At 39.7% G+C, this 17,466-nt stretch overlaps 1 protein-coding gene and 1 long non-coding RNA gene across 2 annotated transcripts; one reads left to right on the top strand and one right to left on the bottom strand.

The window, feature by feature from the left end:
* Positions 1–3,692: 3,692 nt before the first annotated feature.
* Positions 3,693–7,220, top strand: LOC119011866. The gene is made up of 3 exons (XR_005072289.1): positions 3,693–3,778; positions 6,523–6,585; positions 7,119–7,220. It is a non-coding gene; the product is annotated as an uncharacterized LOC119011866 (long non-coding RNA).
* Positions 7,221–8,095: 875 nt separating this feature from the next.
* Positions 8,096–17,074, bottom strand: calm3a (calmodulin 3a (phosphorylase kinase, delta)). Its single transcript, XM_037077057.1, has 6 exons — positions 16,858–17,074; positions 11,963–11,993; positions 11,326–11,469; positions 10,814–10,920; positions 10,070–10,205; positions 8,096–9,861 (listed from the first exon to the last, which is right to left on the bottom strand). The coding sequence occupies exons 1-6, from the start codon at positions 16,858–16,860 to the stop codon at positions 9,833–9,835; spliced, it is 450 nt and encodes a 149-aa protein (XP_036932952.1). The 5' UTR covers positions 16,861–17,074; the 3' UTR covers positions 8,096–9,832.
* Positions 17,075–17,466: the final 392 nt, after the last annotated feature.

The raw sequence follows: 17,466 nt of genomic DNA, 5'->3' as shown, positions 1-17,466 counted from the left end.
TACATTAAGTCGTGTATTACCGCACACTGGTTGTGCAATTGTAACACTGAAATGAGGTGATGGTAGTGGTGGATTTTGTGTGTCTGTAGCAGCTGTCCCAACATGTTTGAAACCACCAACTGATGGTAAAACAGGTAAAAACCTGAAAATGAGTGCTCTACTGTGACAAGATTGCAACATTTGGTATAATCTATTTAGTCATCTCTAGTGGAAATTTGACTTTGATCACATTTCTGCGTATGATAAAAAAAACAAAAACATTTACACAGATAAAAAATAAGACACTGAAGCCACATATTAAAAGCTATTTTTTATTGGTACACATGGTCTCATAGATGCTTCTGTACATATTATGTAATTTCATTAAGATGCATATTAATGTTTTGAATGCACAGTATATAATGACAAAAGACATAGCATGGGATTATGGGAGCTGTTTCTCTACATTGTCAAACAACCAATGCCAATGATAGCTCACGGAGGAGGTCATTTATTAAAGTTCCTTGCTCACTCATGCCATATCATCTGGTGTTTCAGACGAAGTTCTAGTTAATGGAAGCAAACAAGATGAGACGCCATTGACAGGAATAAACAAAACACATTGTTACCATAAGCTTAAGGATTTCTCTTCAGAATAAGGTATGTTTACACTTCAATCAAATACAATCATGTAAGAGACAGTAGGACTAGGCGTTTTTAGACATTTTAACATGGAAACGTTACATAATATATCTTTAGACTCTGTAAACTGAATTTGTTGGTTTGACTGAAACAAAATTAGCTATTGTTTTTATTTATTTACATTTTATTTGATTTAAAATAATTTTAAAGTAAAATGAAATAACTTCTCAGTGCTATTGCTGGAGCGTTTTTTTTTTTTGTCAAATGTATAATGCTGAAAAACATTTCACAGGTCACAGGTTAAGCAACACACACACACACACACACACACACATGCACGCACGCACACACACACACACGCACGCACACGCACGCACGCACACACACACACACACACACACACACACACACACACACACACACATGGTACAGTGGAAAGTTACACAGAAACAGAGACAGGGCTTTCCCAATCCTGCAGACAATACACAGGCACCTATAATACAGAAGTAATGGGCCAGGCCTGTGTTGGCTTACCTTGTTTGATGTAATTCAAACCATAATGGAGTATGAAGATGCCTTCTGTGTTAACAGAGGTTTTTGTTCAGGAGCTTCTCTGGTTGCAGCCTATGTTAGAACAGGCCTCAGCTGGCACGGACGTCGCCTCAGACGGCTCTGACTGAGCTTTTCCACATACCACCCGAAAGTGATGATGCCAAACTCAGTCAACAACATATTCAGTAATGTACGAACTCTCCTTCATCAGAGCACACGTCCAAACAGAACACTCATGGATGAACAAAAAATACTATTATCAAAATCATATTTTAGATTTAAATACTGAGGAGCACAGCCAAGCCTTTATTTTGCTCTGTGCTTAAGATCCATACTTTGAAGCTCATTTGGCAGGTGTAAAGCCTCAGGATGCCTCAGTCAAAATGCTCGACAAATCAGCTGACAGCATCTCACCCAAACCCTCTGCAAGGGATATCTGATGGTTTTTGTAACATTCCTTAACCAGCACTAAGCCAAGCAAGGCAACTTCACTGCAGCGCCTGTCCAGATGTTTAGAGGTGGGATAGAAGGGCAGAGACATCTTTCACCATTTTCTCTTCTTCATCTCTCACACAACCACTTCCATCAGCTTGTCTGAGGTACATTAATGTTATGACAAATAGGAAAAATGAAACACCACAGAGGATACCCAGAAAAAAATCCAGAGTGGTTCTGCTGAACTGTTGAGCTGATGTACATTACCGAAAATGCTTCAGCTGGGTTGAGTGGTGAATGACACACTTCATGAAAGTAACATATCGCTCCAGCCCTCTCTTGCTATTTAACACGAGAAGAAGAAAATTACAAAAGTTGTAGTTCCCCTTTCTAGTTGCATTTCAGGAAAGAACATTTTTACTTCTCTTTCCATTCCGTTTCACTTTACCCAAACACAGATGGAGTGAGGTTCAGGAGATGATCAGCTTGTCATCAAGCTCTGCAGAACTCTGATAATGACACACTCATTTGGATCAGGTGTGTTCTTCTAAGACATCTAACACATGCAGTACATGGGGCCCAGAGAAGCAGGACTGACAAAACACTGTTCTGAACTGTTTCCAGTGACTCATTCCCAGATGGTTCTGTGCAACAAATCATCATCAAGTGATCAGGTCAGGATCTTTGAAGAAAAACTGGGAGGCATACCTTTAAGTTCAAGCACAACCAGACTGGAATGATCTGCCTGCTTCACCCAGATGAATCGCTTCTTTTCATGACTTCTACCACCTAAAATGTACTCGTTCTTGTTATTGATCTAATTTATATTCTTTTTTTGTGGTTTGTATTTTGACGCAGTACTTTGACATGTTGTTATTTTTCTCTGGCAGTGTTATTTTTCTCATTCATTTAGTGCAGATGCTGCTTGTTGCTTTGTTGATTTGGTCATTTCCATGTTTCGGTGCCTGAGGACCCCTGAGGATCTATCTCAAGGGGTTCAGTACTGAGCATCAAATTCTATTTCAGCAGTTTTCATAAGCCATTACAATATTTTGGTTTTAAGTTTGCATCTCAGTTCAGTTTAGTCAAGAAAAGGGAAGCATGAAGCCCTGTGGTCTATAATTAGTGAAGGATCCTGGTGGGAATATCCCAGCAAAAAACACTTCACTAATGTATTGAAGGATGAATTATGTTCTGAGAATTAATCATTTAAAATCGAAGTACGGTTTTCCCAATAATAACACTTTTGTCCATCATTGTCTTTTATTGATCCACGCTCACAGCCTTCCAGAGATGAATCATCCATAATCTCATTTGAAATGCCATTGTCTTTTTTTCTAAACAGTGGCTATCGTCATTTTAATGAACCACAGCCATTTCAGTTTTGAAAGCTGAAGGGAGATTACTTCGTCAGATTGTTGTTTATTAAAAATGTTCTTTGAGCATTTGTCTGCATGGTGGTGATCTACAGTCACACACCACAGTCAGGCTGTGATAGCACAACAATGACTGAAACGATGTGTAAGAGACAGTGTATGTAATGTAAGCAGGCAACACAAAATAAGAGACTTAATGTTGATATTACACATCGTCTCAGTCAAGTTGTAACACGGATACTTTCTCAAGAACGAGATAATCATGAAGAGCACAGACTGATCGTTTACCTTGTATTCTGTAGTCACTGTATGTTATGTGCAGTAGGATGAAAACTGTAAACCTCTATGATCTGACTCAAAAGGTAGAATATGCTTGAAAGTAAAAAAAAGGAAAGAAAAAAGGGAAATGACATGACATGACTATACTGTCATACTGGCCATTGGCCATTTTAACCTTCAAGACTTTTGACATGCACAAGAATAAAACACTATAGGAAAATGAATATTAGGTCTCCTTTGATACTGTATATTTTGAATCTTGTACTTGATCAGGTGGGTTGGAACACTTATCAGTAAAAACATGTACTTTCATAGTATATAATTATATGCAATGAAAACATGTGTGCCAATTACATGCAGAATTGTTTCTAAGTTTCTTAAAGATTGGTCCCCCCCTCCATGTGCCTCACAGTGGTTTGGTCCACTGCCAATCAACCTGCACCTCACAGCCCTGTGTCTGGAGTGGAGCGGTCTCTGAAGATGGTGCTGGTGGTGCAGGCGCCAGGCGGGCCATAGTAAGTAGATATTTAGCAAAAGTTAACTTAAGAGAAAGTTGCTATTTTTTCCTTGTCACAAAGTTTCAGGTTTATGCAGAAAAAAAAACACCTGGTTTGGGTTAGAAGCACAGTGTGTTGGCTTAAAATAGCTCCGGGTTTTGCTGAATGACATCCTGAGGTCTGAACAGAAACACCTGGTTTTGGCGCCACAAGCACGGCAGGAACATTTCAGAAGCTGTCCTTAAAAATATCCGTGATGAAACACCATGGCCCCTCTCAGAAATTTCCAATTCCAAATTCAGTTCCTGAACGTGTATTGCGAACATGGTATGACACGTTTTGTGGAAGTGTAAACACAATATGTAGCCTTAGACCGGAAGAGAATATAACTGCAGGCCTTCAGGAATCTCTCTTGAGAATATTTTCTGTTATCTTCCCCCACAACAATGACGTGTAGTTGATGCTGTAAACTCTCATCTTTCTCACCAACTCATAAAATCACTTGACCACATTGTAGATTACAGATATTCCTGTGTATATTTGCTAGAAACATGTGTCCTGTAAATGCATCAGGCCAACATCTGGTTTAGATGCAGTGGTAAATGTGGTAAATGAATTCAACTTTGTGAGTCCTTCTCGAGAAATTTCCAGAGACACTTAAAAGCCTCAATTGTCAGGATGGATACCACGTCACCGCAGTATTCCCGATTTAATCCCAGCCATCTCTTTTCGTCATCAACAGACAAAGACGGAAACGTTAAAAAAAATAAATAAATAAAAATGTTTTAAAAAGGAAAGGAAAGGAAGAAATTATTGAAAGCCGTCACAGTCTTGGGTTACGTAGACTGTAGAGAGAATTGTATCAACCTCAGGGTCAGGATGTTACTTTAATACCCTCTTAACAATGTGATAATCATTACAAGAACATACAGAACAATTCCAATGTATTCTGTGGAGAAGCTGTTACTGTATGTCATGTTCTGTAGTACAGAAACTGTAAACCACTGGATGTGTGTTTTATCTCTGTTAGACTCAAAAGGTTAAATTAGCTTGAGCCTCAAACATTTGAAAACATTTAGACCACTGTAGAGAGAACTTTATCAACCTTCGGGGTATCAAAGAGGTACTTTTACTGCGTCTCTTCAGACATGAGTCACCGGGTGGTCCACCAGTAACAAAAATAAATAAAACAAAAGGGTTTAGGTATGCTCTCACAATGGATATGTTGTTTTTTACCTCTGACACATCTATCAACTGGGAATAAAGCAGTAGCGGTTTACATTTCTGCAAACCACAGATACATCAAAGGTTGACATTTGTACCAAACGTGGCATGTCACTGTGTCTTTCAGGAGACATGGGGACATGGTCAGCTGACTTTGTTTGAACCACAATCTGCAGTTTTTTTCCAAAAAGTCGGACCATCTCCATCTGTGATCTCTTTAGTGTCTAAGCCTAAGCAGAGCATGACGAGAGAGGAAGACAGACATAAAGTTGCAACATAAAGAAACATCCAGTTTTTACTTATCTGTGGCTTTGCTAACATTTTTGCCAACATTTATTCTAGCGATTGAGTTGTGTACACATAGAACCAGAAAAAAGGGCTTCAAAGAGTTACAAGCTCTTGCAGCCGCCCTTAATACGCTGGAGCGGTAATCAACAGTCTCTAAACAAAAAGTCTTATCGAGTAGTGGCTCCTAAACTTGGGTTCAGGATACCACTGCGTCTCAAGATGAAACAGACGAGTTACGAGAGGATCAACAGGACATATTTCTTATCTTTGCATTTTCCAGCCTCTCAAATATTCAAATAAAAGGGAAATAAAATGGTGGAACAAGATTTGAGTAGTATAGCTTTGTTTAAAGTGGTTATGAGACAAACAAGATGGAAATCGTTTTGTAGGACATTAGTTTTCTGTTTTTTTTTTAAGAACAGCTCCGTTTTGGTGTACGAAGGTATACGTGAGATCAAGTTATAGATGTTAAAAGAATCGTGTTCTTATCTATAGCAGCTGGTGAGTACTTCACCACAACATCTGGCCTGATGAGCCGAGGCAATGCTGTGTCTGTCTTCTATTTGGGTGTGCTGACAGCATTTCAAGCTGTGCATTCAAAATGTGCTTCCTGTTTTCACTGTCTGAACAGTTGCGGCCAGAGAGCATGTGAAAAAGGAACAGCAGTTGTAGAAGGTCATCTGAGACAAGAGTGTGCAGGAGAAAGTCATGTGGGTTGGTTTGTTCACAGGCTAAGTGAGAAGGAGTAGGAAGAAGCATGTGATGATGAATCACAACAAAACTCATGTGGGATGATGACGAAGAGGGAGATTCTGATGTATGTAGTATATGTTCCTGGAAGGGGAGGGATTGTTTGTATACATTAAATAAACACAGCAACAAGTATTATTCCTAAAATAGTAACAGTGTTCAGGAGTCTGCATTGTTCAGTACAGTTGACATAATACTACATAATTCTATATCCCAGGCTGAATGGAAAAAGGAGAATAAATACACAGCCATGAGTGGTGGGCGTGGTGCAGCCGAGCAAACACACAATAACACCGCGCACACACACGTGTGCACACACACACACACACACACACGTTCATGCACACAAACACATTTCTGCATCTTGAAGGGAAACAAGCTGCATTCAATCACCGTTCACTGAAAACTGGTTTGAAATCATCAGTTCCTACAGCTGGTTTCAGTTGTGTCTCTTTTCTCCTTCCTGTCTTGGCCACACTGCATGCGCTGCACTTGTTCAGAGTTGGAGGCTGGGAGTCTGGTTAGAAGATGTTTCAACAGCACCACCTTGTGTTGAAGTTCAGGTGAAATCCACTGCCACTACACCACGTTCATGGTGGGAAATTGACCTTCATTCATGGAATGAGTCAGGCACTACCTTGATCAACTACAACAGTAAAATGCTACTTGCAGTCCATCAAGTCCATCAAGTCAAGTAGATTAGAAAAAAAATTGTAATTAGATTACAGACACCCTCAGTAAAAAGGGGATTACTGACAGGATTACAATTTGATATACAAGTTTGATATACTAAGTCTCACACAGGGTCACTCTGGTCTTGAGTGAAATCCACCCATTATTAGGACTAAAATGATTTTATTTATTTGACTGTTTTGTTAGACAGCTTCTTATCTGTACCAGCTTTATCTAAAAGCTCATTTACATCTTAGCTTATTGGCATTTATTTTCTGTAGTTGTTATTTGCATGTTTGGAATAGGCATAATCCAAAAGCAGGGTTGGAGGTTTACATCAAACATGTATTCTAATACACTGCTACTAATTACCTGTTAAAAAGTAATTGTTAATAAGAGTAATGAAAATTGATTGCTTTCATAGGGTCAACTCTCAGCTGGGTCAGGGCCCGTCATGTTCTTCCTATGTCTGCTTGGGCTTCCTCTGGGTATTCCGGATTCCTCCCACAGAACAAAGACATACAGGTAAGGTATGATGACACTAAATATTGGTCGTATGTGTGTCAATGTCTCTGTATGTCGACAGACCTGCTCGCCCCAATGTCAGCTGCTCCAACAAAATACAAAAACCTCAAATATTCAACATATTGAACATATTCAATATATGTACTCCGATAATGCTGTATATATGACGATTTATGAATATGATGTCCACTTTAACACCCCAATTATGGTGGAATTGCAGTTGATGAATCCAGCCCATCATTTAAATTAAGTCTGATTCTCACTGTGCTCTGTGAGAACTATATTATTGCACAACAGTGTGAGCAGCACCAGTGAGCCTCTCCAGTCTGCCATTACACAACCAGAGAGGGATAATCACACCTGCCTGTGCCCGTGATGTTGCAGTTCTTATTGTCCTGCTGAGGTTGCTCCTGTTTTCCTAATTCATTTATCTACTTAACAACACGATTAGCATGCGGACAGCACGCATCCAATCGCCTCTACCTGCTCCAGATAAAGCCTCGCCCCATTGGCTCTGGATTTTGCCTGTCAGCGGGAAGGCGAGCGCTCCTTGTTTGCATTTAGAGTGCGAGGGTGAGAGGTCGCGACCCCAGCTGACCTGGATTACCACAGGCTCCTGTAGCAATCTCATGAGCCACTAAATATAGCCTGTGCCTGGGATAGTTGCTCCAGTGAAGGGCTAGGGTGACCTGCTCTCACCCAATCTGAGACTGTCTGGGATTAGAGCTCCTTTCTGGCACAGGGACGCTGGCACGGAGAAGAAATAGTGCAATATGAAGAGAGGCATTTGTGAACAGTATCAGTCACACTTCTTTCTCTTTAGTCAACAAGATCTAGAGATTTGTGTCGGATTAAATATGACAAAAGGACAGCAGGTGAAGTAAAGCTCAGTCAATTTATTGATTTATGGAAAATATATCACATCTTTACATTTTTGAGATACCTTCAGAAGTTAACAGTCCATTTACCATTTACTTCCCAACATCTGCGTCAAAGCTAGCCAAATAAAACGCCTCTAGCAGAGCAGTTTTTTTTTTAGTTTTTTTTTAACATTTCGTGCTTTGAGGAAATCATAGGACACCTCAGCTAACCTGCTTCTTAAATTTAGCTTGCTCTTCATAAACCTAACACCAAAACTGACCTCAAATCTAAAGCTGAACTCTTTGCTACAACCCCGTTTCATCCCATCTGAAAGTCCCATTCTAGTAGCCCAAATTAAACACATGACCCCCACCACGAGAAGTTTGTGAATATACAGTATATGTAAATCTGTTCAGTAAAACGGCAAGCAGATTGAAGTTTGAATCACTGGACTACAAATCGAAGCTCAGACGACAACAAGGACAAGAAATGAGTGTAACATATGAGTTGTTATAGCAGCAGCAACAGTGACATTTGGTTTATTTTTCTTCTTTTTAGAACAAAACCTTGTAAATATCCATATGGTTTATACCAAAGTGCAAATATGTTCAACTGCATGTATTTTTATAGTATATTATGTAGTAGATTTATTATATTCTAATGAACTACAAGTCTTGCAAGAAGGTTGAGGCGTCTTTAGAGTATTATGGCACATTTCAAAACCGAAGAGAAAACATGTCACAGGTCATTTACTACAACAATAGGCAATGCAAACTTTACGACACACTAATATATAATCGATATATTTGGTGACCAAAGTTTGTCATCAATACATTAATATTTGAGAACACATTTATAAAGCATTACATCAATATTGTATCATCAGGATATCTGTTTGCAGAACAAATGTATCAACTGCATACCTCAAGTGTGTTTTTACAATAATCATCCTGAAACAATACAACATACTACTGTCTCCAGTCAGTGCTGCAGGCAATGTAAAGCCCACAATTCAAAACAAGACAATATAACAACCCCAACGGGAGAAAACCATCAGCACTTTCAGTCTCTCGCTCTTGTCCGAACTCTTCAAGGTAAAAGAATGCTCATCTCCAACCGAGCACCAATGAACACCCTACATTGCAACTATTTGCTCTTGCAATAATCAATAGTGACACAAATTTTACAGATATATAGCTATATAGTTATGTATATACCTCCAGTGTGTACACAATCTGACCACTACCTCTTTTGGGATCAGAGCCTCCTTGTTGTGACAAGAGACCGCCACAGAAAGGGTGCATGCAAGAAGAGTACTCAATTCAGTATTTAGGGGATCACCACTGGTGCAAGACAGCCAATTTTCTTTGTCGAATAGCGGAAAGAATTAAATAGCCAACTTCTCTATACCAACTGTGGCATCGGTTCCTATCCCTCTGCCTTTTCAGTGTTGCTCTTTCCTCTTAATTAATCAGGAGCTGGGTGACTCAGCAGAATCTTGGTCTGAAGTTCAGGGCGTCGGCCCACTTAAAGCTTGGTCCATTAACTTCTCTAGGGATTATTCTGTTGGTGGTCGCTAAACAGATACCTTAGAAGTAGTTGGATACACTAAAGCGCAAATTGCTAAATTTTACAGATAAGTAATTTTAGGGGGCAAGTTTGTTCATCATTTGATTATTGTTCCTTTTTTGGTTCTTAAAGACAGTGATCTTAGGAGGACAAGCAACATTGAGAGAAATTTCAGTCTTCTCTTCACTTGGCAGTCATCATCTGGACAAACTCTGTAAACAAGAACAGAAAGCAACGCTTTAATGATGGAGCAAATGGTAAATGTTGGCAGCTATTAAGGCTTTTGTGACAAAACGTTAAGGCCTATTTCAAAGGTTGTGTTAAATAAATGTGATCCTTGTTCTATAAAGAATTTAGTAAAAAGACAATGATTGGGTTGTAGTGCTAAGTGGCAAACACAGCAAGCAAACATCATCTTACCCTCATAGTTGACCTGACCATCACCATCAATGTCAGCCTCGCGGATCATTTCGTCCACCTCTTCATCAGTGAGCTTCTCTCCTAAGTTGGTCATGACGTGCCGTAGCTCTGCTGCACTGATGTAGCCGTTACCATCCTGCAAACAGCAGCAGAACAACTAGTGTTATTGTATATATTCAGGATTTTTCAAAGTAGCTAAACATTGAATATCATTGAAGTTAGTTTCAGTATCTCTACTGCGATGTCCGAGCACAGCGAGGTGTAATACTTGCTAATCTCAGTGGATGTGTTGGTGCCTAAAACAAGACTTTCTTATTCTCTTAAGGTCAATTACATTTACAATTTGTCTGAAATGTACTTTACTTTTAGCCTCGCCTGTTCTTGAAACTGAATGCTAAGTGTTGGCCTGCTAAAGATTAGGGTGGGGTAATATGACAGCAGATACTGTGAATGGTAGAAATAATTCCATTTCCACCATTGGAGCTTATCTAAATTTATCTGCTAAGTAGAACATGAGGGCTGCATTCTCGTGTGAGCGTGATATTGTTGCTGATCTTACAAATCCAGCTGCCTTGCAAGAGCAACACGATTTAGTCATATGGTGGCTGCAATGCATCGCTAATTTGATCATCAGCAATATCATTTCTAAACTACATCTCTCTCAAGGTTTGAAAGTATATTTGTATTTAGCCGTACATGCTGTGTTGCTAGTTATTATTCTCAGTATACGTGATCCTAACATACCTTGTCAAAGACTCTAAAGGCTTCTCTGATCTCCTCCTCACTGTCGGTGTCTTTCATCTTCCTGGCCATCATGGTCAGGAACTCAGGAAAGTCAATTGTACCGTTACCTACACAGTCATACAAACAGAGAGAGGTTGGGGCAATTGCTTTGCTTTGGTCACCAAATCATTTTACAGAAAAAACTGAGCAGTCAATCCAAGACAATACCGCTGGCAGGTTTCAGCTTATCTCAGATATTATCCAAATATAGGCTAGCCATTCCCTATATATATTTGAAGTACACAGCATTTAAATCAAGAACATACATATTACACATCTTGTCCACCACAGAGGACTGACAAGTTTACAGGCAGACAAAAATGGCCTGATGGTAAAGCCATATGTTTGCACTGATGCCCTATATATCTCCACACTGCATGTACTGATGAAACTTTACAGTAACTGTATTTGAGATGAAAGGAAAACAGCTTTAATTGTAAGTTTAATAAATACAATTATATTGCCGTCCTCACCATCAGCATCCACCTCATTGATCATGTCCTGCAGTTCAGCCTCAGTGGGGTTCTGTCCCAGCGAACGCATGACAGTGCCGAGCTCCTTGGTAGTGATTGTACCGTCGCCATCCTTGTCAAACAGCGAGAATGCCTCCTTGAACTCTGTGCATTTACAGAAAAAACACTGTTAGTTTGCCATGATCATTCATGTTGATACAGGCACTTCACTTTCAGTTTTTAAAGTGGTCTGAGAAGAAGACAAATTCTCAGCATTAACAGGGTCTGTGCATGACTAATTCAATGCGCCGAAGGAACGAAACATGTGGGACACTGGCATTGAGAGTACAATCTAAATAAAAGCACCGATGCATCTGTTGCAGAATTTCTAAAATAAATGTGCATATTTGAACTTTTCATTTTGGGACTTCTGACTCAAAACCTGCTGATTTTCTTTATAGCCTGCTCATAAGGGTCTGATTCACGCTTACGAAAGCCACATGAATGCAATTAATGAGTTAGTAGGACCATAATCAGGACCTGAACCTCCACCTCCTATCCTCACAGACCTCTGCTTCCTCTTAGACACTTTGATTTCTTAGGTTTGGTTGGGAATGAAGGAGCTACTGAACCAAACATGGTTAAGGTATGCACTCACCAGCAATCTGCTCCTCAGTCAGCTGATCAGCCTGTTGAAGACACAAAAATCATAAAACATTAATAGTGTGTGATAAAATAATATTTTGGGCAATCCAGTTAATGGTAGTCATTTCTTCTCTGATTTAAATGTATTTAAGACAGACTATTGTATACAGATTGCATTCTTCATATATAAAAATGCATTTGATTTAATTTCACATAATGATGGGATACACACAAAGAGATGGCACAAAGAGTCATAGACCTAATTTTACTGGGGTCGTTGATGTAAATAAAATGAAGGAGGTGCAAGTCTGGGAACATTATACAGTCAACAAACTAAAAATGCCACACTGACAACAATTAAACTGCAATAAATAAATGTAGCAGAGTACAATATAGTCTTTTTTACTGCATTTGTTCTGAAGCAGCAACCCACAACTGCCCATTGTTGGAATAAGCCCAACTACCAGCAACCCAATGCCTGAAGTACTGAAAATGACTGAGGCATTTTTTCAACACATATTACATAAATGTATGTAGACCATTGCTCTCAGGGTACCCAAATCTGTGTTTTTAAAAACTGGCCTAACATTACCAATCTTAGACAAAAAAATCAACAGCTTCCATCCAATCTAGCCCTCGACTCGTCCAGTCTAGCCATTACTTTCCTGAGAGCTCCCAAACAAGAGATGATGTTAGAGCGTGTTCAAGACCTGGGGCCAGCTGTATCAACAATGTATCAACGATGTGTACAGTCTTTCCCCGCACATTAAGTGTGCAATCTTAGAGTGAAACATTGTTTGCTTATTTCATCGATTTTGTCATTATTTTGCAAGTTATGCAGCGTTCAGTAAAATGTCAGAGGAGCATTTACAATCTTACATTTTAATTATTCATAAGTGATGAATTTTATTGTTCTATGAATATACAGTGGAGCCATTAATTCACCATTAATGATGTTTATATTTGATCCCAAATTACAAAGCACTTTGTAAAGTGTGTTTTATTATGAGCTCCAATAGAATGATGATTTACGGGTACATGTGTGGGTGCCCTAAATAGCCACAGCTGTGCATAGCAGTCCACGTAATGAAAACTGTCTGTGTTGGAGAACCTCGTGGATGAAACACAATCAGTTAAATTGAATTAAGCTTCTTATTTTCCATCTTCTATGTCTTAAGAATGAAGGAAAAGGGCACATGTATCAATTCGCAAACACATTATTACTCTTTTTTTTTTTTACACCAATTTATGGATATTTGTGGGAGGGAAAATGAAGCTTGCGCACAGGCAACTGGGATTTATAAAACAGAATTGTATGCACAGGTTTATAAACCTGAGGAAAATAAAGTGTGTGCATCTTTCTGTCTTTGTGTACACTGATTCACAAATAAAACTCTGACACAGTTTTTATGTCTCTGGTCCCTGTGCTTTCATTTGAATTCTCCAAAACCACGACAACAGTAGCTACATATGTTGGAATAACCTTGCTGCAGTCTTTGAACAGACAACAGCTGACTGACTGGCAAAGCTTCACAACTCACCTTTTAAATTGTAGTTATATAGATACTTTAGTTAGACATATTTTAGTTATCCATGAAACCCTGCTCGGCAGCAGACCATAGCATAAGCAGCCAGCATCACATATAAAAAATAACCCATACAAAATGATGTGCATAGTATGTTACACATGATCCAGAATTTTCAGTTGTATTTTTTAAACTGTCTTTATGAAATCAACTCAACACATTAGAGGACAACTCACAGTTCTAGCATAGTCTGTACAAGCTGTGCAATCACTGTTGTGATTAAAAAGCAAAATCCTAAACTCGAATAGACTTGATTTGTTCCAAATAATAAGGACAATTGGTGCAGGAATAATTTGATAAAACGTCTGCCACAGATGATTTAATCATTTTTGACCGTTGTAATCGCAGATCAACATGTCATAGCTGCTGTTCTTGTCGAAGAAGAAACCCACAAACTTTCAACAGCCACCTTTCATCCCCACAGAGGACGAGTGTTTGACACAGAGTCATTTGGTGAATGTGACTCTAGCACAATGATGACAGAGATGAAGGCTTTGGGTGGGTCTAATGAGGAGCACCTGCAGCAGGCTCCACTATGTAAACAACCTGCACAGATCTATGCTGATGCAAATGCACTCTAAACAAACTAATTCAAAACAGAGTGTGATATTATCTGAGAGCTGGACCCAAACAGTGCCTATGACCTAGCAAAAGGCTATTTGTACAGATGCAAAGCAACAGCTAAAGTAATGTTTAACCTCAGTGTCCTTTTTTTGGTGGACACATAAACGATAAATTAATAGCTTGGCCTTGTATATTATATTACTGAGAATTGGCCTCTTGTAGTCTAATAAAACCTTGTTGCGTTACTTGACTATTGCCATTTTTCTCAAACCACAATACTAAGATCAGTGTGCCACACTGATCTTAGTTTTCCCCACCTGCTGCCTTAAAACAGATTTTTAACCACTTAGTAAGTTTGCACTCATACACCCAATTCATTTTTCAACTCTGTCTGAAACGTCACCCTGTCATCCTCATGAGGTCTTACCAGGCCTGTCTAAGTCAGTCAACATGCCCACTTCAGGCTGAGAAAGTGTGATGAGGGACGGGTATAAATACTCCACAGCCCGAAATACACACGCCTGCTATAATTAGTGAGACACGAACAGGGTCGCCAATGTAGCACACTGAATATCACCGCAACTAACCACCTCGTTGTGTCTTTTTTACTGAACAGATGTTAGGCTTGAATTATTACCATAGACCAACCCCTGTGTGCCAACTGTTGCCTGACCGTGCTTGCTGCTGTGTGTCTATGTGCAATCCTTCATACTGTCAGGATATGACTTTCAGAAACAACTGGGATGATCGGCACAACAAGAACTTAACTGCTGTACAGAATAAAACTTATAAATCTAAAGTAACACAGTACTGAAGTCTGTGAAGAGATTAAGATAAGCTGATAATGCTATATTGTCTCACGGCCTTTACATTACACACAAGTTGTAATTGATTAATTTAATCAATTAAACTATTGGTGGGGATTTAATGTATATAAGGGACAAAATCTTCTTTCCTTGCACTGCAGATGAATGGTAACAAACCCTTGCCTTTTCAAACCCAGAGAGATTAGAGCCAACATGTCTGTATCTGGAGGTGGTGGTAACGCCATGTGTTCTTCGAGTCAATTTCAATGAGTCACCATGTTGGTTGGGGGAGGTGGTGGAGGGAGGGAGGGAGGGAGGGGTAAAAAAAGAGGGGAACAAGACAGACTGCAGAGTATCCATTCTGCCCATTGCCAAGCGATTCGGTGGTGCTGAAGCAAGCAGTGTCTGGATCAGAGCACAGCACAATACAGGCGATTGTTAGAGGATTTGTACGGCACTGCAAAACAGCACCGCATATCACATATTCTCATGTCGAGTACAATAAAACTACAAGGGGTGCAGTCAAGACACGCATATTGTGTTTGGTGACTGATACTGTGGCATGATCCAAGTTTCCTTACTTGGCAGTCCACAATATCTATCACAGACCATGTGTTTGTTCTTTCACAGTGCAGAGAACAACAGCAGTGACAGAGAGACTGACACACAAAGGCAAGGATTCATTTGTAGATCCACAATAAGGCTGTTTATATATATATATATATATATATATATATATATATATATATATATATATATATATATATATATATATATATATATATATCTATATCTATATAGACACACACACACATACACACACTTAGTTCCCATTTTGGAGGGTGCACTGCGGGTCCTGACAGTCTTACTGCACCAAGCATGGTTTGGTTCAATGCGGGGGGAAGGGAGGCGAGGAAGGAGGGGTGGCAAAGAGGATCATTCAGCAGGAGCAGAATGCGGTTCAACGCTATGGCGCAATACGTATCAGAGGAGATGCTGTCATGGTGGCTCTGCGAGAACACACAGTACAAGACGTTGCACCATCGCCCTCGTAGCCTCCACGCCATTAAAACAAACAATTGTTGCTAACAGGGAGCATCATGCTACTACTACCTGTGAGCTATGTTCTTATGTAATCACAATCGGGGGCGATTACAACCTTTTTTTTTTTTCCTCGCTTGTTGCGCATGTCACACTACACTCACATCCTCCCTTGCTGAAGAGAGAGGTGCTACCCATGTTACAGCAACGTGTCGTGTGCGGATGTCGAAATGGTTGTTAGCAGCATGCTGAGCCGGAGTTTTGATAACTGACTTGCAAGATTAACGAGATGGGATCTATTTTTAAACAGCACCCTCTCCTCTCCTCTTCTCTTCTCCTCCACCACCACCACCACGCCCACTCTCGACTCAAAGCAAACTACTAAAAAACGCTGCAAAGCCTCGATAAGCGCGAGCAGGAAGGTTAAACCACAACATTTGCAAATACTTGAGCGAACGATTACGGAGATAAAATTAAAACAGGAAGCAGACCGCCTGCTTCACCCTCAACCCACGACGTGTGTAACGCTATGCTGCGCAGTTCACACATATAAAATGATTTCTTCTCATCAAAACCTGAACAGCCTGACTGTAAAAAAACAACAACCGCCATAAACATTGTAAAAAATTGACGACTGTTTATTTATTATTATTATTATTATTATTAACGTACCATTGCAGGTTTTTCCCAGCATTAACGTTACTATAGCTGCTGAAATCATTTAGAAAGCCACCATCGGCTGCTATGACCCTTTAATCTTTGTTATTAGCTAAACCGCGGGTATAAACATTACTTGGATGGATTTTATGTCAAAACCACCGCAAAGCAATTCAATCGATGTTAACGACCCTAGCTAAAGCTAGCTAACGCTACACCGCTCCGCACGTTAACGTTAGCAAGCCCGCTCTCACCATTGTCCCGTAGACTTCTCAAGCTCCGTGAAGATGACAAAACAACCGCTGGAAGGTGTTGTATTCACAGTACTCAGGAGGCAGTAACCCCAAAATGAAGTACTTAAATACTTGATTTAAAATGTATGTTTCGTCAAATCTGTGCGGTCTGTGTCCCAGCGGTGCTGCAGTGGAGTAGTCCGGTAAAAATCTCAATCCAAATCCAGACGCGTGCGTGCTGTGCCTGTTTAGAGTGCCATATCCCTCCGCCGGGTGCACCTTCGGTCCTCCTCCTCAGAGCGCTGAGTATTGAACACATGTGAGAAGAGTACTGAACGTATGTACTCCAGTAAGAGTACAGTTACATTACAAGAATATTACTCAATCACAAATAAAACTACTGGCATTATAAGATAATTCCACCTGTTGTACACATTAAAGTGTGATTACAGGTCTTGAAGAGTACTAGATTGTATGTCAAAACAAACAAACAAAAAAAATGTATATGGCTTTTTGTGGCTCCAGAGGAAGCTACATGTAATCTGATAAATTGTCTCCAATGATGTCATAGATATATTAAGATATTAATTAATGCGCATTTTGACGTAATTAAACAGTGCAGTCGGTTAA

This window comes from Acanthopagrus latus, chromosome 2, assembly GCF_904848185.1.
Source record: "Acanthopagrus latus isolate v.2019 chromosome 2, fAcaLat1.1, whole genome shotgun sequence".
NCBI classification, from domain to species: Eukaryota; Metazoa; Chordata; class Actinopteri; order Spariformes; family Sparidae; genus Acanthopagrus; species Acanthopagrus latus.
This window is presented reverse-complemented; position numbering and strand designations above follow the sequence as displayed.

Coding starts and splice junctions, on each gene's coding strand:
- calm3a (XM_037077057.1), bottom strand. Junction 10,921..11,325: donor CAATGAGGTGGATGCTGATG/GTGAGGACGGCA, acceptor ATGACTGTGTAG/GTAACGGTACAATTGACTTT. Junction 10,206..10,813: donor CCTTTAGAGTCTTTGACAAG/GTATGTTAGGAT, acceptor TGCTGTTTGCAG/GATGGTAACGGCTACATCAG.